Raw genomic sequence first — 26976 nt, 5'->3', positions numbered from 1 at the left:
CTCTTATAAAGAGACAGCACGCAGATTCTCAAGACAATTATATTCTCTGCCATTTACTTCCTCTGAATTTTTTTTTTTAAAGTCAAGTCCACATTTTGCTCTGTGTTTGAGAAAAATTCATCCTCTTTCCCCCTTAAGTGTCAGTGGTCTTTCACTGGGATTTTAGATTGCTGAAGAGGCAAAAGAAAAACCTTTTTGAACAAAAGCTATTTTTAGAAGAGAAAGCAATGTGAAAGCACCCTTTTTTGCAGTGAAGTGCTGATTACTGTAATTAACTTTACATGGATCCTATTATTTATGTTAATTCTGGTAATGGTGGATCTAGAGTCCTTGAAGAGGGCTTGGGATTCCTTTCATAGCTGTTAACAGATTATTGCTAAAATAAGGTTTGCATTCAGTTCATCCTCACAGGGAGTTCCTGCAGCTACTGATCTCTCTTGGTATGTTTCTGCATTCCTCTTTACCGAGAGCAGGATTTAGGCTATTTACGCTTCTGGTTACATTTCCACAGGTCTAAGAAAAGCGGCTGGTGATTTTGGGCACCCAACTCGCTGACTAAATTCTTCTTAACAGGAACTCTGTTTATTGTACAGTGCCAAGCACATTGTAATCATTAAGTGTTCTGGGAGAGAAGAGAAATAGTATCATACATGGCAGATTCATTTAATTAAACACCAAGTTAGGACTTTGAGTCTGCACCTAAATATACCTTTGGAAACATGGGAAAGTCAAACTATGCCCAGCTAAAGGTGCATTGTAGCCTTTTAGCAAGTGGACATACTAGGTTGAATAAACTTACCGCCCTCTTCAGTACAAAGATGAAGTGCATGGAGGTTCCAAGTCCCAGTCTGCAAAGTCCCCTTTCCCATACGTGTTCTGGCAGTTCACACTGAAAGGGGAGCGCTGCACAATGGGGTGTGAGGTCCCTAGGCTGCAGACCAGTTAGAGCCCCCTATGCAGCACTTGGCCTGCAGGCTACATTGTGGCATGAGCCATTGCAAGCTGTTAACTAAATTCCTTCAACTAGACCATTCTGAGGACCACACCCTGCAACCCACCCATGCGATTTTACAAAACTATTTGTCAAGGCTACACAGTTTATCAACACTTACGTAAGTGGCAATGATGCTCCGCGCAGCCAGCATGATAGACAGATAGAGAAATGGAGCGGAGGAGAACATGCCCACAGCACAGATAAGAGGGTCGGCCTTAGTGTTTATCTTCTTATATCTCCTTGCAACTGCTGCCCCAGTGATGACACCAACAATTCCTGTCGCGATGGTAATTCCTCCAAATATTAGGCTGGCGGTAAAGAAAAAGGATGAGATGAGTAGGGCAATAAAGGCACATTAAGGGAGAAGAATCAGTCCAAGTGTCTATCACTGGTTTGTGACCTCAGCTTCTCTTGTATGTCTCAGAGAAAAGTGTCAAGCCTCTTTTCTCACCATCCTTTTTTTGGTGTTTATTGCACAAAGCAGAGAAGGATTTTAATGGAGAAATCAAATCTGGGCTCCATTTTACCCAAGTCCTCCAGGGCTAAATACATGCTTAGCTGGAAATTATAATTCTGCTATCAATGTCGTGTCCACCAAAGCAGTGATGTGCCCATGCACAGAGCAGGTGTTATCTGTGCCAGAGAAAGAGAGATTAACAACCCACTGGGTGCTCCATCAGTAGGAGCTGCCTTAGAGAGCCATAGATTGAGAGGAGTTTCCAGCCATCCTGGCCATACCTATGAACTGAGCTACTCCCCGTCCCCCAGTACGGATGGGGTAGCTTTGTACCAGTCTGCTCTCTTGGAAGTGATCCCATCACATGGGATCATACTAGTAGAACCCATCATAACCCTCAAATTAATCTGGCTCACATGGGACACTTCTCCCATTGCTGGATACAGCTCTTCTTTACATGACAGCTCAGGGCAGACTGAACAGTTATCCAGGTGGAACTACACAAAATATTTTCACAATGTAGAGTTTCAAATGCCACTCAGTTTTGTTTCATGTGCCTGTGAAAGCTGAAGTGCTCCTTAGAAGAACAGCCAGTTTGTTTTCTTGAAAGCAAGACTTATCTTGACTTCCAGTGGGATTTTTGTTAACCCTTTCCTCTATCTCAGATGAGATTCTGATGATAAAAATAAAACTTCCCTGTGATAAATAAGATTTTGGTGTCCCTGATTGTTTAATTTCTCATAGCCTTCTCGAGTGAAGTGGAGGCAGAAGTGTAGTGTTCAGAACACAAGAGGCTCTAACTATTTTAGCATTCTGGTAGCACGCTATGTGGCTTTAAGAGTATGTCTACTCTGCAATTAGACACCCATGGCTGGCCCATGCCAGCTGACTTGGGCTCATGGGGCTGTTTAATTGTGGTGTAGATGTTCAGGCTCGGACCGGGGCCTGGGCTCTAGGACTGAGTGGTAGGAGGGTCCCAGGGCTTGGGCTGCAGCCCAAGCCCATGTACACTGCAATTAAACAGCCCCTTAGCCTAGCCCAAGTCAGCTGGCATGGGCTAGCTATGGGTGTCTAATTGCAGAGTAGACATACCCTTAAGAAACGGTGCCCTTTCTTGGCTCTCCCTGGCTCTAGGGCAGGGAGATCTGCACTTATATATAGCAGGCTGTGATGCCAAACAAGGAATCTGTTCTTTTAAACTTATATATAGCAGGCTGTGATGCCAAACAAGGAATCTGTTCTTTTAAACTGCAGCACATTGGTTCTTACCATTTCTCCAAGATGATTAGGAGGAAATTAGTTACTAATTATACATTAAAAAGGTGAAGCAATAACTGACAGACAACTCTGTTAGGCAGAGTTCAAGTGGGCAATAGGCTTATCACTCTTCAGTACTCTAGGCAACCATCACAGTTAAACAGTTCTTCTTACAAATTACATGGATAGAGCATCAATGGTCAAAAGATTTATTTTATATACATTTGCCTGGTACAGGCAAGTTTGAAGCTCTAAGGTTACATTAGTGTTTCTGAGGGGCCCTTCAATTATCTTTAGAGATCCCTTTTTATCCCAGAGGAGCTGTGATCTGTAGGCTAGTACTGAAACATAGCCACTCATAAGATAGAAAAGGAGCAGTTAAGACAGAAGGAGTGGAAGAGGTCTTTTGGCTAAGTGCAGAAACCCATTTCTGGAGATAGTCTTAAAAAAATATTGTCATGGGATCTTTTAGTGTTTGAAAACCCCAGGTACTTGTCTGGATACCTCAAACACCAAATTCAGAACTGTCTGGCCTGCTTCCTTGAGGTTTCTTGCATCTCACAGCCACCAGGACATGACCAGGGTTCTAGTGATTTGCTTTACTTCATTCTCAACTCCCTACAGGGATGAAGAGTATGGCAAATCACTCAGTCCTTGAAATATCCTGAAAGGCTAGGGATAGCTTGGTTTGGGATGTCCATGACAGATCATACGCCCGATGAGTCACACTTGCATGGAATCTGGCAATCAGTACACAGAGGAAGAGGGGATGGGGAGCTATTTTGAAGCTTGTGTTGTGGAAGGCAGTAAGAGTGGGAGCACAGTATTGAGCACATTCCACTATCCCTAAGTGCAGAAAGCCAAGGAGGATCGACTTCCTCCACCCTGAAGGAGGAAGGGTTCCGAGAACGTCAAAGCCAATGAAATGTCAGATCGGAATTACAGCATCAGATGCTCTGTCCTGCTGCCTTGCTGGGACACAAAGTAACAAATCCTTCCCTTCCTCCCGACACCACACATTGTTTGCTGAAGGAACCTGATATTTTATCTGCATTTCAAGATCTGTAACATGTCTCTCCCACATGCTCAGGGTTTAACTGATCGCCATATTTGGGGTCGGGAAGGAATTTTCCTCCGGGGCAGATTGGCAGAGGCCCTGGAGGTTTTTCGCCTTCCTCTGCAGCGTGGGGCATGGATCACTTGCTGGAGGATTCTCTGCAGCGTGAGGTCTTCAAACCACAATTTGAAAACTTCAGTAACTCAGACATTGGTTAGGGGTTTGTTATAGAAGTGGATGGGTGAGATTCTGTGGCCTGCTTTTTGCAGGAGGTCAGACTAGATGATCATAATGGTCCCTTCTGACGTTAAAGTCTATGAGTCTATGAGAATTCCTCTCCAGAAGAGCTCTGCCTGCAGATCAATTATTGATTGGTGGAAATTATCTTATTTTGAAATAAAAGGTTATGGTACTGTGCCACATGAATCAAGCCTGATTCACACTGGAGTCACAGTAACTTTGCCACGTTGGCAGTTGATTCTAATACCAGAACAGTAGGAAAGGAATAGGGATGCCCACACTTTTACAAAGATCTGGACAAACTGCAGAGTCCAGAGGACAGCGACAAAAATTGTAAGAGGTTTTGAAAACCTGACATATGAAGGAAGGTTAAAAAAACTGGGCATATCTAGTCCTGAGAAAAGAAGACTGAGGAGAGAACCTGATAACAGTCTTCAAATATGTTAAGGGAAAAGGACAATGATCAGTTGTTCTCCATACGCACTGAAGGTAGGACTAAACTCCCTTAAACTCTGAATCTGAATCTCATGCTTGAACCCTTCTTCAGTCAGCAATTTTTCATTACTTAGATGTTTAAATTACTTCTCCCCTCCAACCCAAGTATTCTAATACTGATATAAATCTGATGCAACTGGAGAGCCCTTTAAGAGAATAATTTTAACTGGGATGCTCCTCAAGAAGGCGAATTAAGGGCTTGTCTACACATGGAAATTGCACAGATTTAACTAATTCAGTGTAGCAAAATCAGTGGAAGTCCTGTGGGAACACCTGAATTGATATACTTGTGCATATGCCTGGCTCGAAGACTTCTACTTCTTGCAAGGGCTGCTGCTTGTCTGGGACACCCATCAGGGATTCAGTGGCATCCAAGTAGGGATGCACTGCAGATCAAGGGCTGATACTTCTTTGTAAGGAGGGAGCCAATTCTGCAAAGCCAAACTGATTTAATACCATCTTCTAAGTGCTGTTTAAAGAAGTTAGTATGTTGCCCTGGATTTTCCTCCACTACAAGTCAGCTTCATCTGGGAGAGATCAGAGCCTTTCACCAGTGGCTGATTTTAACCCTTTAGTGAGACGGCACATTGTACATGAGCCAAGTCAAGGCATTTGAGAAGCATTTCAGGAGCAAGCCAGCATCTTCTCCTAATTAGGTGATCCACTCACTTGGGATGAGGAGCAGCCCCTTAGGGCACCCCAGTTATTAGGTTCTGTTGCAAGAAGTGTACAGCTAGAGTAGTTTAGTCAAGAGATTACACTGCTAATCGTAATATGCACAATTCATTTCTTTCCTCAGACAATTTAAAGCAATGTACAGATGAATTATGCTCCTTCATAAGGAGGGCATGCTGGCATTATTTCCTGGCTCCATTATATAATACCTGTGTGACCTTGGACAAGTCAGTTATCTGACTCAGTTTGTCATCTGTAAAATGGAGCAATTCAACACTTCTGCCATCTCAATAAGCGTTCACAGCCACATCCCACCCTTGGTCTTTAGGAAGAGAAAGCACGTGACAGCCATTAGCATTTAGAAACATGGAGTGTTCATATATGCCTTTCCTATATCCTGTCTGATCTTTTCAGAGTGAAGTGTGCCTCACCTGTTGGGAGATTTGCATGGCTCCTGAAGGCATGGAGGTACAAGGTCATGGACTACCTGAGCCCTGTCAAGGAACAGTGGTACCCATAATCCCAGGGCTCCAGTCACAAAGGCCATGGCTGTCACACCCAATGAGGACCAGATGAAACTTCGGCTGTCACACCAAAAGAAATAAGTATTAGTGCTACTATGATCAATAGTTTGAAAGAATGGGGCATGGGAAGGAAAGGGAAGTCCAGCCTGGGTATCTAGTGTTCTAAGTAATCAATATGAATAGATTGCTTCAGAGAGGTGTTAACATGAGTAACTTCCCTGTTGATTACGAAGCTCTGATTATTGAAGAGATCAAATATATACATATATACACACACTCAGACCAGCAAGTGTTAGGCATTAATTAGTTACGTGAACTATTGCTTTCACAGTGTTAAAGTCCATCTTTAGTCTCTTGAAGATTCACACCGACATTTACTGCAGGTAGGCTCTGAAAGAAAAATTAGTGTTGGAAGGTGGGTGAAAATGTCATGACTTGCCAACAGTTTGAAAATACAGTGCACAGAGAGCCCTGTGTGCCTCAGCATGATTTGAAATCTGTTTTGTTGCCAATATACACAAGCACAACAGTTTGGATGGTCCAATAGTAAAGGAAGGAGTTGAGAAGTTAAGTGTTACTGTATCTCAAAGTGTCATAAAAAGTATACATTATTTCTTAATCAGCCTACATAGTTTTCAAGCAGAAGGGTAATCAATGTAACAAGCTGTCTCTACTAGAAACAATTAGAACTGTTAGATTGTTTCACAGAGCCCCTAGGACTAACAGAAAGTCTATTTTAGACTAAGCGGGCAATAGAGTAAGGATGACCTCTTAGTATAAGACAGTGGTTCTCAACCTTTCCAGATTACTGTATCCCTTTCAGGAGTCTAATTTGACTTGCATATCCCAAATTTCACCTCACTTAAAAATTACTTGCTTACAAAATCAGACATAAAAATAAAAGTGTGTCACAGCACCATACTACTGAAAAATTGCATACTACTTTCTCATTTTGTCTGTATGAAATTTTAGTCTGTACTGACTTCGCTACTGCTTTTTATGAACTAGGAAAACATCTAGTTGAGTTGATGTATCCCCTGGAAGACCTCTGCATACCCCCAGCAGTGTGCGCACCCCTGGTTGAGAACCACTGATGTAAGATACATGTGCTAGATGACATGTCACCACCTCCCAGTGAGCCAGGATTAGCAGCTTAGTACCTCAGCTCCTCAAGACACATGGTTCTAGCACTTGAGTTAAAGAGTTTAGTTTGCGGTAGTAGGTCCCTTATTCTTTTGGATCAATCACTAGAGGCTAATAGGTCGCACACATACACAGCCAGTACATGACACTAGGAGGCCACAGATCTGTTACTTCACTAATGTTTGAAGACTGACTTTCTGATGAGTAAAGCTTTGCATTGCATGCATTGGAACAACTGAGGACAGGACTCCTTTTGGCTCACCTAAGACAGCAGTTGCCTATAGACCACAAAAATCCTGATTTGGGTCTCAAGTGTCATTATTGTGCAGGGTGCATATAAAGAAATCCTGGTCATCAAGTGGAGGACTGTGCTCTACTCTAGTGTTCAGCCACTACTAATGAACCACAATTCCACCCTCCCAGATGAGGTAGTCACTCTATGGTGGCGAGATATGATCAAGCCTGGTTCCTAGGAAAGAAGAAGAGGGAGTTTCTCCTTAAAATGAAGGGAGCAGATAGGAATGCATTTGAAGGCAGATTACAATGTTAGTCTGGCCTGGGAGAAAGAAACTTCATGCAGGTAAACAGTGCCACCCAGAGGATAAAGAAAATCAGCTTTTCCAGCCTTTTGCCAAAGCTGATGTGGTTAGCTGGTCATACATCAGAGGATGCACAGTTACTTTACAAATCTAAGTCCTGACCTTGCAGGATCTAGCCCCCTGATATCATAAGGCACTGCACCAGACTATTCAATACATACAAGACTGCCTGAGAAGTGCTGATACAACATTCCTTAGGAGACATCCACAAATTCAGCACCATGAAAAGGAAATAATCACACAATAGTATTAACACCTATGCACAAAGTCCAACAGCACATTGGTCACAAGTAATTGCACCACTGAGAGAGATGGAATTTCTTGTTTTTATTTTCCCCCTGCTGCCAGCCATGTCTTCCTCTAGGCACTTTTCAGAGCTGAGGAACTGATACTCCATGGCAACAGATCCTGAGCCCAGCATTCCCCTAAAGGAGCAAGGTTAGGAGAGGCAAACATGGACTATCAAGTGTAGCCCTGCTCAAGTTACAAATGGTAACAAACATATGCCCAACAGTAAGCACTTGCTGGGGCAGGCCCCTGTTCTGGAAGCTCTTAGGCGAAGGAAGGGCCTTTTACTCTGATTGCAGAAGGCATTATAGATTCACAGGGCTGACTAATTATTAGCAATAATGCGCTGCTCCTGCTGCTGCAGAACACTAGGAAACATCAGAAAGCCCCACAGGGCATTCGGCCATTTGAATTGCTGCTTGTCTTCATTTGTTATTTGTATTATTGTAGTGCCTAGGAACACCAGTCATGGACTAGGACCCCTCTGTGCTAGGCAATATGCCGAAAAAACAAAAGACAGTCCCTGCTCCAGAGAGCTTACAGTCAAAGTATAAAGAGACAGGACAAACAAGGTGACATGAGGCAGCAGTGAGACAGTAATAGTGTAGAATTATATGGTCTATTCCTAATCTGCAGGTGTTTAATTGGCTCTCAAACCTGTTATAAAGACACCTCATTTTCCACTATCTCCTGTCATTTGAGACCTCCAAGCATGCTATAGAGCATAAAGTCTAGGGCCCGCAAGGCTACTTTGAACTGGGATCAACAGACTGTAGCACAGCTCTTTCTGCCCTTTAATGTGCTTGGATCTGAAGGAGCATCTGGGTTGTTCATCCTCATACCATGACTCAGAATGTTGCAACCTAATTGTCAAAATACCCAGCACTTGGGACCGCCCCTTGTTTGTTGGGGTGAACTCTCAGCCCCATCAGCTGTACACCTAGGAATAGGATTATGTTTGGTCTACACTGGATTTATATTTTGTTTGATTCCAATTAATCACAGCAACAGATAGCCTCAGGGGAGACCACAAACATTTGTGCATGCTAGGGATGGGCCAGAGTTGTGAAGTTATACCCCTGAACTGAATCCAACATAGGGGTCCAGGGCTGTTAAGTTTGGAGGCAGGTTTGGATCAGGTTTCAAACTGCATGACAGTAGCAGCTAACAACCAGTTCTAGAGTTCATGCTCATTTGTAAATTAGATAGGCAATTCTAACAGGGTCTCTCCAGTAATGAGTGAGCCAGGCATCCCTGTTCCCTCTGTCCCAAAGACTGGCTGCTTTCCATCTTTCTTCTCCCTCAGGGGAGAGTGGCCAATGCAGATTAGTTCTTAGGCCATGGCTACACTTACAGTTCTGCAGCGCTGGTAGTTACAGCTGTGTTTGTACAGCTGTGTAGGGCCAGCGCTGCAGTGTGGCCACACTGACAGCTACCAGCGCTGCAGTGTGGCCACATTTGCAGCATTTGCAGCGCTGTTGGGAGTGGTGCATTGTGGGCAGCTATCCCAGCATTCAAGTGGCTGCAACATGCTTTTCAAAAGAGGGGGTGGGGTGGAATGTGACAGGGAGCATGGAGGAGACAGAGAGAATGGAATTTTGGAGTTGACACTGTTCTCAGCTCCCTGCCTTGCAAGTTCTAAGGACTGGAAGACACACAGTGCCTACCTTCAATCATTTTAAAAGTTCTGACCCCCTTCCCCAACCCCTCTCTCATTCACTAAATGCAAATTATGTACTCCTAAATAGCCGTCAGACCAGATAAGCAGCTGCTCAACACGGACTCCCCCCACCCCGTCTGCCGTGTGAGTGTGCCGTTTCTCTCTTCAAGCAAACAGCTGTGAACATTCCAAAGTAATTCCCCTGCCTCCGCTCGCTCAGCAAACAGGAGCTGTGTTTGTTTTTTAAATAAGCAGTTTGGCTGAACTCCGAGCTCTCCCTTTCTTCCGGTTTGTTGTGGACAGGAATTCTGGGATACCTCCTTATACCCCAGAGGTCAATAAAAGCGCTGGTGGGCGTCCACACTTGCTGACCAGCACTGGATCACCAGCGCTGGAATCCCTACACCCGAGGCTCGACCGGGTGTACAGCCAGCGCTGCAACCAGGGAGTTGCAGTGCTGGCCGTGCTTTGCAAGTGTGGCCACATCCTAAGTTGCAGCACTGTAACCCCCTCACCAGCACTGCAACTCTCTAGTGTAGCCATGGCCTTAGTCTCATAGGTAGTATTTCAGTAATTAAGGAATGGGGATTCATTACAGACATCTCTGTGATCTTACATGCCCTACAGCACGTAGTTGCAGAGGACCTGCATGCAGAATATGGCAGCTTTCTGAATGTGGAATCGCTCTACTGGTTTAATAGCTTTTTGGGGCGGAGTGTAGCCTTTGAGCCATAGCTACGTACTTCTTGCTGAGGGATTTGACATCATCACACCAGGTCGTGCTGGCAGTACTCTGGGCACTGGGCTTCTTATCTGCTCCCTGAGTTGTGCTAGTGAAGCTCTGGCGTCCATGTCCTTCAGTTGCATCCTGGGTTGGATTAGGGACCAGTAGAATTAGAAGAGCCACTGCTATAACACCCATGCAAGGCGTTATCTGTAGAGACAAAACTGGAGTAAGGTCACGGTCACCCTTCCTCTGATACTGAAGGCTAGTTAATAGTAAAAGAAAGGCACGACATTGCTCCTAAAGATTTACCTTTGAGGAAGCTGCAGCCAAGCCTAGACCCAGTTGCATGTACCTAGACATGATTAGCTTTTCTCTCAGGGGAGAAATCCTTCTGGTGATGTTGGTGAAAAGATGCAATATGTTCCCCAACTCTTATGCATTCTCCTATGCAAAGGCACTGTCCCCTTCCCCATGATCCCAGAGAAAAATGTAAGGGGAGGGCTCCCCACGATGCAATGTTGGGATCTCGAGTGGGAGGGTCACCAGATACGGGAGCTGTAGCATCCCTGCTGCACCTAGAAAAGCATTCACACCCACATGCACACTTCTAATCCTGCAAGTGCCTCAATAGGGAGGTTATTCAGGACACTTTGAGCAGCATAATGTAGAAGAATTGAGCTTGTGACTACAAATCAAGTATTCCAGAGTTCTAGTCCCAGCTGTCACTCAAATCCCATGTCCTCTTTGCACCACTGATACTGACTGACATACTCTGCGGGCGAATTAGGAAGATTTATCAAAGTACTTTGAAGATGTGAAATGTCCTACAATGGCAGAGCATTCATCACAGCAATCTGACTAATACAAGACTGAAATAGGGGTTATTTCCAGCAGTATTTTCGCAAAACTGGTTCCTCTTTTAACAATTTCTCTGCATAATGACATGATTCTATGCCAAAGTGATGACCATTTTAGTTTTTAGGTGCCTTGGTTTGAAAGGCCCTCTAGGCTCAGCACCAGCTACCTTTCAGTCCACTGTAGCTCTTCCAAATGGTCTTTAATCAAGGGGTGCCTATGAAGCTAAGGAGAATGCAATGTCTCATCTAAAAATTGACTAAATGGCAGCTCTGCAGTTCACCCATCCTTGCGTTGAGCACTGTTACAGTCATGGAACCTTAAAACGTCACTCACCCTCCAGAAAGAGTTCCATTAAATAGTGATTCATGTAAGAAAGGGGGGCTTTAATGGAAGGTTCTAAGGGTGCAACTCTCTTCTCTGTTGGTAACTATGTTCCCCTCCATTTATTCTTATATTTTGTTTCTTTCAAACCCTTTTAACATTCTTGTTGAAACATAGCGATCAGAGAAGTCTCTGCATACAGGATTGAAATCCTAATGATATAGACTCCAATAGGCTATATGGATCTCAAGTCAAAACCAGGATTTTACAAAGAGTGGATCAGTACTGAGCAGTGAGAGAAAGGGAAAGACTCACCCTGAATGCCCAATGCCAGTGTCCAGCAGTCTGCGTTACACTAGATGACAGAACATAACCAAGACCACTGTAAAAGACAAAATGGGATGCCAAGACTACATTCATTTCCATTAGTGCCATGAGACCCCAAGACCCTGCAGGGGTAGGATTTGTACTGAGAGGAGCACAGAGGAACATTTTTGCAGTCATTTCCTAGCAGTGAGGCCTTTCCAATTGTAGCTCCCAGGGAAATTAGTTGGGTTTAGTCACTGTAACCTGCTCAGAGCAGGTTTGAGATGGTGATAATATCCAAGCCACATTTACATTAATATTTATGCAGGTATGCTGATGCTGAAAAACAGGTACTGATATTTCATAGTTCAGACACATTCTGCTTATCCCTACTGTTGAATCACAGGTGGTCAGGCTACCTTTGTCTCACAGGACAGAATTGGAGTGCAATGGGAGATTGGCCCTTATCCAGCAACCTCACACAAAATGTTAAGATTGGGGAACAGCTACCCAATCCTGTTGGACTATCCTAGAAAAAAGGTTTCCCAGGTCCACGAAGGCACAGAAGCAATGTGATGATGCCTCTGGCTTGCCCACCCTTCTCCCATGAAGGTAATGGTAAAGGAGGGGCAGGAGGGAGATAAGGGCAAGGCTAAGAAGCAGGGTAGGGGAGAGTATTATTCAGCATATCAGATAGAACAGGGGTGGGCAAACTATGGCCCGTGAACAGTTTTAAGCTGGTCTTCGAGCTCCCACTGGGGAGCAGGATCTGGGGCTTGTCCCGCTCTGGGGCTCCAGCTGGGGCGCAGGGTTGGGGGCCTCACCAAATGGCTCCCTGAAGCTGCGGCATGGGCCCACTCTGGCTCCTACATGCTCCAATGGCTGCCTCCGGCACTCCAATGGGAGCTGCAGGGGCGGTGCCTACAGACGGTGCAGTGTGCAGAGCCACCTGGCCATACTTCCGCGTAGGAGCTGGAGAAGGGACATGCGGCTGCTTCCAGGAGCCACTTGAGGTAAATGTCGCTTGAAGACAGCATCCCTGAGCCTCTCCCCACACCCCAACCCCTGTCCCAGCCCTGATCCCTCTCCCACACTCTGAACCCCCTGATCCCAGCCCAGAGCACCCTCCTGTACCCCAGAACTCCAATCCCCAGCCCCACCCCAGAGCCTGCACACTCAGCTGGAGCCTGTGCCCCTTCCCGCACCTCAACCCTCTGCCTCAGCCCAGAGCCCACTAATGCACCCTGAACTCCTCATTTCTGGCCCATCCTGGAGCCCGCATCCTCAACCAGAGTCCTCACCTCCTCCCGCACCCCAATCCAAATTTTGGGAGCATTCATGGCCCACCATACAAATTCTATTCCCAGATGTGGCCCCTGGGCCAAAAAGTTTGCCCACCCCTGAGATAGAAGGTGTGTTTCTTCTGGGAGTAAACATTTATTCTGTGTAATTAAACCCAAGCATCCAAATCCAGGCAGCCCACACACAGGTTCACTGCTGCGAGACCCTGTTTGGGTAGATCATATGAATTAAGCTCTGCAATGGTTCCTTTACCTTTAACTGCAAGACTGAGCTCTAGTCCTAACTGCCACTAACACATGGTAGGACTCTGGACAGCTTATCCATAAGACCATTATTTTCCCACTCTCAGAGGTGGGTTTCTTTTTTTAAGAACGCAAACCACGTTTTCAGTACCTTATTCTTTTTATGTGTAGAGATGTTTGAAAAGTGCAAGTTTTTCATGGGAAATTAAACAAACAAAAGAAACTTCCCAGACAATATTTTTAAGGAAAACCCAAGAAGCTGAAGAGCTTTGGGTATTCTAGAAAAAATTCTGCTTTTCAGTTTGCTTTTGTTTTATTAAAATATTTCAATTTTTCCACGAAAATCAAAGTTCTCTATCAGAAAAAAAAATTGGTTAAAAAGCCATTCTTAGTTGAAAAAGTAAACATGAAAAAATTCAATTCAGAAAGTGCTGCAAGAAGTGTCCATTACTGGTGAGCAGACAAACCTTCCAACTGGGATGAAGATATAGAAGACAGACAACATACAGGTCCTTTGGTCCTTCTCAAACAGGTCCGCAATGATGGTAGGTGCTATGGTGGAGTAACTGGCTGTGCCGAAGCCAACAAGTCCTCGTGAAACAAAGAATATCCAGGAGTACTGGGGACAGAAGAGGCATTAAGATCCAAAAAGCACACATGAAATGGAAACTACTTTTAAGGAAGCATGTTTCTCATGAGATGGGAGTTTAAGACCTGGTCTACACTAAAGTCGCCTTAAATTTTGCTAGTTAAATTATGTAACTTAATCTAAGCTCCGTCGACTTGACTTACAGCAATGTCTAAACAGCGCTATGTTGACAGGAGATGTTCTCCTGCCAACACTGCTTCCGCCTCTCAGGAAGGAGGAGTATTGATGTGAGAACACTCTTCTGTCAACTTCAACTTATCGCGTCTTCACCAGACTCACTAAATGGATACCCGCTGCATTGATCTAGCCAGTAGCAAAGACAAGCCCTTAGGGTAGGCAAGGTCTTAGCTGCCTCTGCCATAGTCGTTACAGTTACCAGTGTTTACAACAGGGAGAACACTTTGAGTCCCCTATAGTTACTGAGGTAGCCTCACTAAACTGGAGGATCTAAGAAGGGCGGCTGAAGTAACTGGGCCAAATCCTGCAGTGCTTGGCACTTATTCATTCATGACTCCCATTGACTTCAGAGTGCTGTTACCTCCCACACCTGCACCCCCTCCAAGCACAACACTGCTTTTCAAGCTTCTTTCTGCAGCAGCACGTGGTGGATTCTTGGGGTGTCACCAGGGAGTATTGCAAGGCATGGTCATAGTTTCACAGATTCACCAGCCAAGCCCCTACACCCTAATGCACATGCTCAGAAAGAGGGCAAGGACAAAGCTAAGGATACTGCAGCAGCAGCTACAGAACAGCTTCACTGGTGCATTGTGGCCTGGAAGGGTCAGGATATCATTCCCTATAGAGCTTTCCTGCACAAAGCCCATTTACTCATGTTTCAGGGAGTCTGCCTGAAAGCTTTTACAAACTATAACGTGATCAGAACAAAAGTTCCATGAATCACTGCAAGACTCAGGCAGCTGATTTCTAAAAGTACCATTCCAAATAAGCAAGTGACATACCGATTCAGTGATGAATGAGCTGCCTAACGTCACACCTGACCAGAGGACGATACCAGCACTGAGGATGACTTTCCTGTTGTACCGGTCACCAAGGTATCCGAAGAAGGGTGCAGACATCAAAAAACATAAGATGAAGACTGCAATCGAAAGCAAGAGCAGTGACAAGGCTGGCCAGATTATTCTTATAGCTCTCCTCGGTCCCCAGAGAGAGATGCCATGTGCTGCTGTTAATCTTGAAGGTGCCACCGGACTCCTAGTTGTTTTTGTGGATACAGACTAACCCAGTTACCCCTCTGATACTTGACATGAGTTACTTATTAGGCGGAATGCCCAATTTTGAGGTTGCAGAAGTGCAATTCATGAGTAGAGAGCTCTGAGCCAACCCTGTAGATCCAAACAATTCATATTTTTATATCCCTAACTCTTCTCTAGATACAAGATGTTTGGATTTATTAATTCGGTGTTAGGCAGTGACTTTTCTAGCTATTGAAGTTTACAGATGGAGATGACAGAGCTCATGAACAGTGAAATACATGTTTAAAGCAATAAACTGGATGAAATGTTTTACTAAGTTACTATTTTATATACATAGCTGAAAGACCCTTCTCCCAGGTACCTCAGACTATAGGGGTATACTGAAAATTCAGCCTAAGGTTGTGCCTCCAGACTCTGCAACTACTGTCAACCCATCTTACTAGTTCATGTCACCATCCAGAATGGATTGGTTATTCCCAAAACATGCTCCAAAAAGGGTACACCCTTAAATACTATTGAATTGAGTTAAAGAGTTCTAATTCTGGAACTAATCATTTTACAGAATCTGTTTTACTTTTAACTGTCAGGTATCTTTCAAAGGGATTACACCCAATGACCACTTTATGTAGAACTTTCATTCATGCCAATTGCTTTATGGAAAAAAGAGCTATTTAACTGGTTATTTATACTCTGGAGTCAATGGATTTGACTAGGTTAGAATTTTAGCTGTTGGGTTCAGGACAGGAAGCAAATCTCTTTTCCAATGGTAACCTCCAGGAGAATTTTTATATGCAGAATTTTATTGCCCAAGTTGAAATTCAGGTGAGAAATCAAGTTTAACCCCCCTCAATTCTTATGATTTAAGTTCCATAAGAACTTTAGTGGTGACCACAAAACAGTCAAGGGCTTTCTTTACTCCTGGAAGGCTGCAGGCTTGGTCAGACTTCAGCTAGTGACTTTCAGTCTTTTATTTGTGATCAAATTGACTAAATATTTGAAAGGTCAAAGCCGAAATCAACAAGACAGTGGGGAACTGGAAAAAATAAGGAGCAGAGACGAACTAGACTGAGATTTAAGAGACAGGCAACATGGATGTGGAGCAGGCTAAGTTGTACGCAGTAGTGTGACATCTCTTTACCTGTCTGCAGTAAGCCTGCAATGCTATCACTGATGTTGAAGTACTTTGTTACATCTACCAGCACCCCTGCAACAAAGAGAAAAATCATAATTATGCAGCTATAGCAGAGTGTATCATTCTGCAGTAGTTGCCATTTCACTCATTTGCAAACCTGAAGACTCACTTCAAGTCAAGGGGTTGTACAGAGGTGGTGAGTTGGCCCACTAATTTTCCTCGGGGCTGTAATTTTTAAACTGAAGTGTAATCTTTAAACCCTCCATAGCATCTTGTATACATTAATAAACTAGTTATGGTGAAGTTTCCAGCACTTTCTTCAGGCAATTCATAATCATCCTACTATTGGAGATCTTGCAAGACACAACTCAGCCAGGATTTCCATATAATTTCTACAGAGCCATGTGTGTGCGCATAGTGATGCATAAACAGTTTACAATTCAAGGTTTAGACCAGCGGTTCCCAAACTTGGTTCGTGGCTTGTTCAGGTTAAGCCCCTGGTGGGCTGAGAGACTCTTTGTTTACCTGAAGCGTCCATAAGTACGTCCGCTCGCAGCTCCCAGTGGCTGCAGTTCGCCATTCCCGGCCAATGGAGGCTGTGGGAAGCGGCGGCCCATCCCGTGCCGCTTCCCGCAGCTCCTATTGGCCGGGAACAGCGAACCATGGCCACTGGGAGTGGCCGTGCCAGCGGACGCTCAGGTAAACAAAGTCTCACAGCCCACCAGGGGCTTAACCTGAACAAGCCACGAACCAAGTTTGGGAACCACTGGTTTAGATGGACCCAATGGGAAACAAAATAGAATAGATGGTAGTTTAATTTAGTGGGCTTTTAGCTGCATTCAGCTCGAGATCCTGAAATGTTTAGGATAAGCAAGAGTTATTTCTAAAATTCTGTTAATGACAACATTTTAACATTTCCAGTGTACATAGGTGCTCTGATTTCTGTCTCTCTCCAAAAAGAGTATCAATGGTTACAATAGTCTTTATTGCGAGTTGAAAGCTAAAAAAATTAAAAACTCTAGTGACTGGTGTAGTAGTTCTCTAAAAATAGTTTTCACTATTTGTACCCACTTTGTTGGGGTAAACTGAGGCATGTGTAGGAGAGCAATTTTGAGACAAAGGATTTTTGTAATCCCTATGACACTGAGAAACACCACAAGCTTGCAGTGATAAAGAATTATTTGATATCTCTGTATTGGTTTATATAAAGGTGTGAAGAGCTGGTTGATGTTCTTCCTCACTTCCTTTTAACTAACTGAGACTAGTGGCAAAATCTGAACATTTCTAGCTTATTAAATGTTCTTTCAAAACTGTTTGACTTTACATCAGCACCAAAATAGGGGAAAATACTAGGATTTGACATCATATGGATGCATTCAGTTGTGATAAAACATGGCATTTACACAATATCACAACCATCACCATTTTTAGGCTGCATTGGTAGCTAGCACACACACTTATCTTTTAACCTCACGCCAGCCCTTTCCTGATACAAAATTTAAAATAGATAGCAGAGGTTTAAACAATAAAGAAACAGGAATGTATTTGTATTCCTTTAGTCCAAGGGTCGGCAACCTTTCAGAAGTGGTGTGCTGAGTCTTCATTTATTCATTCTAATTTAAGGTTTCGTGTGCCAGTAATACATTTAAACGTTTTTAGAAGGTCTCTTTCTACAAGTCTATAATATATAACTAAACTGTTTTATGTAAAGTAAATAATGTTTTTAAAATGTTTAAGAATCGTAATTTAAAATTCAAATGCAGAGGCCCCCGGACTGGTGGCCAGGACCCGAGCAGTGCGAGTGCCACTGAAAATCAGCTCATGTGCCACCTTTGGCACGCGTGCCATAGGTTGCCTACCTCTGCTTTAGTCTGATGATAGAGGATATTTTAGCAATTTCTCACTTCTTGTATTACTTGGTTTAGTTTATTTTTATGTTTTTGAAAAAGGAATTTAAAGAATTTTAATAAACAGACACGGTGCTGCTCTCTAATCTCCAATAGCGTAGTAGACAAGCAACTGTTGAATGTTGCCTACTTTGATGACTGATTAAAGTGACTTTGAAATGAGACTAGCAGCAACACTGAGATTCCATATTTGATTCTTAACTTCTTCCGATTATATTCTTGCTATCTCCCTCAGTGACTGGAGAGTCTATTTTCCTTCACCAGTCAGTTTCTGCAATCTGTGTACATGTCATGCGTACAATCCCTGTGCCTTCACTGCAGAAAACACAGGTGTAATTGAAGGCAGAACTTTGCCTGAAGACTCTTTGCTTTTAGTGATTCTGTAGACTTTCAGACTTTGATTTTCATATCCCCGGATAAATGTGCAGGGCTTAGAATGAGAAAAAACAAAAAACAAAACAAACAAACCATTGATGTACAACACATAGAACTCCAGTGACGTTTTTAGTCACTTTTCAGAGCAAAACCCCACTTAAATCCTGATGTTAGTTCAATGATTGAGACAGACTTTTAATGGTCAAGATTTTAACCAAAATAGCAATCAATCTAGACCCTTTTATCCATGCCTCTGGGGTAGAGCTGGTAGAACTTGGTAGCTATTTGTCAATGCACAGCACCACTGATCAACAAGAAATGCAGAAAGTAAAGTATCGAAGTAAAACTGCAACTGGAATTGCAAGTAGAATTCTCCATACATGCAAACTGAGCATTCCAACCCAGACTAAATTTTTTTCCATTTGAATGCTACCTAAAATTATCCACCTAAATAATTATTTAGCTTTCACATACCAAGCCACACAAGTCAATAGGAGACAAAGATGATCAGAACCTCTGAAATTCAGGCCAGTTATTTAGGTGTATAACTTTTAGTGGGAACCAAGTTGGAAGGTATTGACCTTAACCCCCAGCAATGGGATTACAAACAAGGGGGGCAAAGTTCAAATGACATAATTATCAACACTTGAAGAAACATTTGACAGATTCTATTCTATCCTATCCCCTCATATAATTAGCTGCACAGAGACAAGAGGTCTCTTATGGCTGAGGGTCAGAGCAAAGCAGATTGTATCTTGAAAAGAACTGTTAAGAACAGAAAACCACAACTTCTCCATAGCCTTCAGTTCCCTTGCAAGTTGATGCACACAGCTCCCACTTTCCTGTTTAAACTTATTAAAAGCCAAACGGTTTGGGTATGTCTACACAGACTTGGGCTAGCAGGACTCACAATAGCTCAGACACAGATTTGATACAGGAGTGGGTAGGTGAGATTCTGTGACCTGTGTTGTGCAGGAGGTCAGACTAGATGATCATAATGGTCCCTTCTGACCTTCAAGTCTATGATTCTATAATAGTGCTCTAAAATTAACTGTCGACAGCATGGGAAGTTGCAGCTCAGGCTGGAACTCAGGCTTCTCTAGGCTTCAGAGGCTGAGTTGCCACTTCCCATGCTATCGACAGAGCTATTTTTAGAGCATCACTGCAAACAGCTCGCTGCCATGGGCTGTGTAGACATACCTTTTACTTAAGGGTTCTGACAGCCAAAGAGATGGAGTTAAAAAGGAGTTAAAAAGGAAGGTGGCTGATGCAAGAATTCTGCAATACAGCTTGATTTCAAGCTGATGTACAGGATATTGCTATACTGAATAGGTAGCAATTTTAACTGGCAAACAAAAGGGGATATATAACTCTGAGAATACAAACATATTTCAGTTAACTCCTATCTTACAGTTAGGGTACAGGATTGATCTGTTGAATGCTTGGGTTCTAGCCCCATCTCTGCTATCGAGTTCCTGTGTTATCTAAGTTGTGTTAAACTGTGCCACAGTTTCCTTATTGGTTAAGCTGGGGTGCCATCACTGACTTCTTAGGGGTGCTATAAAACTTTCACTAATGTGTAAAAAACTTTCATATCATAGACTGAAAGGAGCTAAAGTAGTACAGTTCTAGTAATGTGTCGAATGACAATGACCATGGCCAGGACTTCACATACCTAGCCTCTGTTAAGTTCATTTTATTAACATCCAATATTTTCCCTCGTGTGTGTTCTTTCTCCTTAACTCCCCTTCCAGTTATTCTGTCCATCCCCTATTCGATTCCTAGCAGAGGGCCAAATATTTGATGCCTAAGCAAAAGAAAATAGTAGGAGGATCAAAATTCCGATGAAGGACTGACTTGTGGCAATAACTGCCTTGCTACTTCATTCAGCTCATATTCCTATTTGTTTCCTATTCCTGGCTGAAAAATGAGCCATGATCATTTCCCAATTATTCAGGGGAAAATAAGTCTGAACCCACAAACAATGTACAGCCCCAGCCCCTCACCATTGCAAAAACTGCTTCCTGAATGAATTAAGTCTATGGCACACATAGGTTCATCTTACCGCACAAAACAACAACCTATCCTGTTAAGGGCAATCAGGCATTTATTTAAGTCTAGACTGATGACCAAACCCACAAAGACCTTGACAAACAAGGGACTCAGCATTGCCAAGTTAAATTTGCTATTTTGTGTATAAAACGTGAGTCTGCTAGATAGAGGAAACTGAGCAAATTCCAGTCTTCATGCCCCATCAGAAACTGAAAAACACTGGCAGGCAGCCTGGGAAACCCATCACAAGTTTCCATTCTTACCTCCAAGTTGAGGGCAAGCTAGAGGTTTGCAGGTGAGGGAGGGAACGGAGTAGAAATAGGATTTTGACACCTAGACCAGAAGAAATCCCGCAGATCACAATTGATCCGAAGAACCATGGCTTCCTCACCATACTCCAGATATCCAAATTGCAACAAAGCTCCACTAGAAGCACTACTTTTATCATGGTTCCCACTCATGCCTTGACAAAAACCATCCTCTTAAGTCAGAATGATCTTATTCAGAGAACTATTTGGGATTTTGAAGGGCAATGAAATGGAGAATAGGTCCCCTCTAGCCTCAACTTAGCCGAAGTTATGTGAAACTCCTAACTGCAGAGATCACATAGTTTCCAGTGGGCCAGAAGATAAAACCAGCCTTTCCCTATCAAAATTTTGGCAAAAAGAGTAGGCTTCTTGCTCCTTTAATCCCCTCCTTAAGAGAAGAGAGTCAAGGATGATCTCATCATTAGTCTTTTTTCATGTAAGGGTCACTAGTTCCAATGGGAGCACTGTCTAAAGCAAGCAAAGAGGGCAGTAATACCCCACTCACAGGGCCGGTGCAAAGATGTTTTGTGCCCTAAGCGAAACTTCCACCTTGCGCCTCCCCCCGCGCCCCTGACATGAAGCACCCCCCACCCTGTCCTGAGGTGTCCCCTTGGTGGCAGCTCACCACCCTCTGCCCTGAAGCACCCCCCCCAGCTCACCCCTGCTCCGCGCATGAGCACAAGAACGAGCACCCCGTGGCTGCTTCACTTCTCCCACCTCCCAGGCTTGCAGCACCTAAACTGATTGGCGCCGCAAGCCTGGGAGGCACGAGAAGTGAAGCAGCCACGGCGTGCTCGAGGAAGAGGAGGGGCAGGGGTCAGTTGGGGTGGGGAGTTCCCCTGTGTGCCGCCCCCCCCTTACTTGCTGCAGGCGGCCCTCCCTGCGCCCCCCTGCCCCAGCTCCCTCCGCCTAAATGCCAGTGGCAACCGGGGCAGCCGAAGATCTGGCCGCCGCAGTCGCTGCCAATGAAAATGGCGGCCCTCAAATCCCAGTGCCCTAGGCAATCGCCTAGGTCGCCTAAATGGTTGCACCAGCCCTGCCCAATCACTTCCCCAGGCAGAGGGGAGAAAAGCTTACTGAAGGTAGATGTTGTGAGCTGCCTGTCTACAGCCCCAGAAAAGCGTCTTTGTCAAAGCTTTGCAAAGTCATTACTTAGAACCAGATCAGTTGCATTTTATACCTGGGTTCCATTTATAAATGACTTAAGAATTAATAAATGATTAATGCATGTTAGACATGAATAGTTGGCGGTTGCTTAAAAGTTTATGGACCTTAAACAATTATTAAAATCTATAAATGGCACCTTGACAGGAAGTGTGACCAACTGACCAAAGCAAACAAGTGAAAAAATGTTTAACAGTCTGTGCTTCTGAATAATTTACTTTTTTTACACAGATAAACAGCTTTAAGCCAGATGTTTCCCCATTAACTGTGGAGTGAACAGAGTTCCTGAGAACTATCATTTGTTCTGTCTATGAGAGAGGAGGAAGTGTCTTACCTGGTACAATAAACCAGTCCATGTAGTTGAGTAAGTTAATATAGCACAGCACACCAACTGCTAGGTAAGATCTCTTTGCTGAAATTTTTCCTGTTGTCTGTAATAACTGAGCAGTACTTGTAGTTGGTGCAGTAGCTCCATAATTCTGTGAGCCTGGGGTCTGCTGGGACTGCAGGTCTGTGAACTCACTCATTCCACTGGACCCCTCTGGCACAGAGTTCTGCATGATCCACCGTGCATAAAGGCACCACAAGTTTCAAACGATTTTCTAAGTGCATTAAGTGAAGTCTCAATTTTGCAATCAAGTTATAAGGAACTTCACCCAGTGTAGTCATTTCCTGAAATGATGATCCTCCCACAAGCCTAGCCACCTGCACTGAAAATTAAGGTTCCAATGATAGAGCTTCTGCAGGAAAAGGAGATCCAACCCTGTGGATTTTGCTGAGAAATTTAAGTTGTAAGATTGGACAAGGTAAATACAAGATAATCCACGGTGCATGAAGAAAAAGTACTACAGAATTCTGTGAAGGCCTCACAGAATGAGCAGAGAAGATCTTAATAATAACCTTTCCCAGATGCCAGGACTCAGAGAGACTCTTTAGAACCAAAGATGACCTCTTTCGCAGAGGGGAAAAAGGAGAGACAAGATGGTCTGGTCACTAGGGAACTAGCCTAGGACATGGTAAACCTGGCTAGAAGTCTGTGCTCTACTACGGACTTCCTGTGTGATCTTAGTCTCTGCCTCGTTCCTATCTGCAACAAGGGAATAATAGCATTGCCTTGCTCCCAGGGGTGTTACAAGGTTAAATACAATAAAAGATCTTGATGCTCTTCTACTGTGGTGATGCAGGTCACATCTCAGATATTGCTGTCAGATTCCACATAACTCAGGATTAAGGGAAAGTGGATAATTATTTGATTTACCAATGCAATCGCAGCATGTTTTACTATAGGGATTTTTGCTGACAGAAACTGAACACTTAAGCATATTTTGGGGGGGGGCGGAGGGAAATAAGGAAGGAACTTCCTTCTCTCCTTGCATATTGCTGAAGATCATGGACGGACTTCATTTCAAGATTGAGTACTGAAAAGGGTTCTGAGAGGATTAGGCAGGCATTACCATCACCATCAGTTTCCTCCTCTAATCAGGCAATGATCTTATTTTTAGGTTTAGTTTTGAGCCTCACAAATACAACACTAAAGAGAGATTTGAAAATCACAGTGCAGCAGCATCTGCGATATTGTGATTTCCTATGAAGCTTCTGGTCAGATACTTGAGTATTGCTCAGTGACCAGCTTACTAAATGAAATCCAAGTTGTGAATTGTTTGTGATGTAGTTAAGTGAAGTTCTAGGATAAACAGGGGGAAAAACCTCAAGGACACTTCTTTTCCTTATACAGGAGACATGAAGACCTTATCATACAGAGGCCAACTATACTTGATGTTACAGTGGTACTGGAATTACTGTTTGAGTATTCTAATGGAATGTCAATTGCTAGACCATATTCATGGTGAAGTGCTTGTAATGACTCTGAAGTGCTTGTTTTAGAAGTTAGAGTTCTTCTGAAGTTACTTTAGAAATCTCTAGAAACTACTTCAGAAGAACATTCTGTGAACACAGACTGGTTAAATCTAAGTTTTAGAGAAAAAATGGTAACGCGTCAGACAGGTCTTGTGAGTCACTCTTGCACATTATCAACTTCAGTCTTTAAACTCCCTTAATAAACTGCAGCATGAGCAATGTGTGAATTAACGGCGCAGTGTCTGGTCCTATGTGCAACAGCTAGGCAGAGACTTAAATTGTATTCCAGGAGGGATGACTAATGACATCATTGGTGTGTTGTGCATACAGACAGAGCAGCAGGGTCACATTTTTAAGCATTCAGCATCTCACACTTGGGGCCAGATTTCTTTTGACAATCAGTACCTACCATGCTGAATTCCTTTGACAATCTGGCCCCAGTTGCAAGTGGAGAAAAACTGCAATATTATGGTCTTGCTTTCTTGAAGATCTGGCTCTCTGTGAACTACAGGGTTTGATTCTGCCCCTAGTGAAATTTAAGCAAGATTTTAGTTTTGCAAAAACTAAAGGAAGAACAATTATATACCAAACAGCTTTTCAATAAGTATACTCTAAAAACTCATTCGTTTATAGTTCTTCCAAAACCTAATTCATGACATTTCTCCAGTACTGTCTCTCTGTACCAACTGCATATGACAAGTAGAATAGCTTAATTTTGCCACAAGTATTCTGCTTCACATGTCACTCAAGTGGGGTTGGAGGATATTTAGTCCAGTAACTAAAGGATTAACTATATCTTAGTGCATACAAGTAAACGGTCACATTCCTTTTGGCTACAAATACCTGGGGGAGGAAAAAGGGTGAGAGAATCTTGTTGCAATTACAGTAAGGTATCATTGTTGGTAATCAGGCTAGAAATAGGTATGCAAACTCAGTTTAAGAATTGCTAAGTATTCCTAACCTAGACAGACTTCTGTTTTGATTTCAGTAATTCAATCTTCCAAAACAGAGTTAAGTTTTAAGGAAATTGAGAGGGGTGTGCTGATTTCAATACTGAATACATGTGAATGAACACACAATATACTTTTTGTTTGTTTTCCTAGGAAATGGCTATTTGGCATCATTAGTGTAGTTTAAATCAACAGGATAGTGGGCCACCAGATGTCACTGAAGGATGAAAAAGCAGAATGTATTTGTTACAAGATGGAATGCCGTCCAAGGTTCTTGTTGTATTTCACATCACCTTCACGCTTCAGTCAGACAATGGGCTGCTGTGGGCCAGCTTCACTATTAATAAGTCATACACTTTTTAAAGAGTCGAACACTCAGAAATGATGACTTATTCTGCCCTGGCATTATTCAACTAAACCCAGATACTGAACATTACAGTCAGTGAAACAGTATCTCTAGGAGTGTTTGGATGTTTGGATGCAGCCGCGTGGTTATGTTTTCAATAGCTAAGTTTCTCCTTTAAAGCAACACTTTAGTAATTTAGGTTTCACTAGGTTTTGTTTTTTAAGGCAGCTTATGTTTTGGGTCTAATATTACACACGTTTAAGTTAGTTTAAGGTTTTTCAAAAGTGTTTGTAAAAATATTGTGCTGGGTGTTGGAAAGTCAAAGAGCACCATTGTTCAAGTGCTTAACTCGAAAGTGATGCTGACTGTAAACAGGAAGTGAGACAGAACAGTTGAATTTTCCTGTTTAAGCTAAGCTAAGCAAAGAACATATACAGTTAACCAAAATTTAAAAATGAAAATGCTTTCATAGTTTAGCTATCCATTGGGGTTTCTTTTAAGCATTCCTTCAAAACAAGGGCAAGATGGATCTATTGCTCTATTAATTGTACAGAGACACTGCCCCCATCCTATCCAATTTGTTACCCAGTCGAGTCATCTGTGCTTCAGGCACTGAAGGGAAGGCTACTCAGGACCCACCTCCACTTCTGATAGTCTAAATCCCCTCTTGCTTGGGACCCCCTCCCACACTCACACAGCTTCAGGTTCTGTTGGCTCCAGGGCATGTCCTGCGTTGCCACGGGATTCTGAACATCAGCTACTGCACTTGTTGCCAAGTACCTAATGTAAGAGACATACAGAACAGATATGTCTTGAAGGACCAATAACTCCTTCTGGCCCTCAAGAAATTAGAAAAGCTGTCCATCTCTACTTATCCCAAAATAGGAGCTAGAGCCACCTAGAAGTAAAGAGAAAAAAAAAAGTGCACACTCACAAATCAGCCAAAGTCATAAATTCCTCTCCCCAAGAATAGAGACTAAATGGGCTAAATGAGAGTACGGTTAATCACCTATTCAGGAAGTGCCAATATTCTCCCTCCCAACCTAATTAGAAAAAACTCCAAGTTACCAAGCAAGGGTAACATCTTGCTCTCCCATGCAAAGTAGCTCAGAGCACATTGGGCCTGTAATCCAGGGGTCATCTTTGACACTGCCCTCTCATTAGGCTCACACACTCAGGCCAAATCTAATTTACACTTATTTCTGTTAAAATTCTATGGATCTGGCCTTGCCTCTCTCCACTCCACCAAAATCTCTCCGCCAGGCCCTCATCTTGCATCTCAGCTCTGCTATCTTCCACTGAAATTGCTGCTATTAGGATTTCACACGCCCTCAGATCCCTCCATCCACTCCTCTTTTCCAATGTCAGCCCTAAGTCTGTCTTTACTTTTATGGCCCTTCAAGATTTAGCCGCCTCACCCTATCAGTTTTTCTGGACATGAGAGCCATCATTATTGCTCTACCAAAGACACCTGCCTATACTGCCCATTAGCATTTCTCCCATCAAGACTAATGTTCTCACATGCTCCCATTATGCATAGGGAAAACTCCATTTAAAAACAAAATCCCCAAATTAAACAATCACTTCATGACTGACCTCTGCTATGATGCCTACACAATGCTGCCATCTGATAATGGCTACGTAATACAACTGCTTGTTACACAACATTCACTTGTACCTAGTCATGCCCTCTGCTTATTCGTCTTTCATTTTACACATCTCACTTGAACACAAATACAGATTGAAAATTCTGGAATAGATTCTCTGCTATGTTTGTGCATTGACTGATACAACAAGACTACTAGGTACTAATATAATGCAAATACATAGGTCCTTGCCCAATATCACACCTGCCCCCCATGTTTTACTCTCCATTT

At 43.3% G+C, this 26976-nt stretch overlaps 1 protein-coding gene across 1 annotated transcript in view; it reads right to left on the bottom strand.

Annotated features, from left to right (window-relative positions):
• Nucleotides 1-22506, bottom strand: part of LOC127037617 (protein spinster homolog 3-like) — a 45026-nt gene extending 22520 nt beyond the window's left edge. Inside the window, exons 1-8 of the mRNA XM_050929583.1 lie at nucleotides 22281-22506; nucleotides 16147-16212; nucleotides 14754-14890; nucleotides 13613-13764; nucleotides 11611-11677; nucleotides 10133-10323; nucleotides 5607-5759; nucleotides 1113-1302 (exon numbers count right to left, since the gene is read on the bottom strand). Of these exons, the coding sequence (XP_050785540.1) occupies nucleotides 1113-1302; nucleotides 5607-5759; nucleotides 10133-10323; nucleotides 11611-11677; nucleotides 13613-13764; nucleotides 14754-14890; nucleotides 16147-16212; nucleotides 22281-22506 (1182 nt within the window). The remainder of the gene's footprint in view (nucleotides 1-1112; nucleotides 1303-5606; nucleotides 5760-10132; nucleotides 10324-11610; nucleotides 11678-13612; nucleotides 13765-14753; nucleotides 14891-16146; nucleotides 16213-22280) is intronic.
• Nucleotides 22507-26976: the final 4470 nt, after the last annotated feature.

Source organism: Gopherus flavomarginatus, chromosome 19 (assembly GCF_025201925.1).
Source record: "Gopherus flavomarginatus isolate rGopFla2 chromosome 19, rGopFla2.mat.asm, whole genome shotgun sequence".
Classification (NCBI taxonomy): Eukaryota; Metazoa; Chordata; order Testudines; family Testudinidae; genus Gopherus; species Gopherus flavomarginatus.
This window is presented reverse-complemented; position numbering and strand designations above follow the sequence as displayed.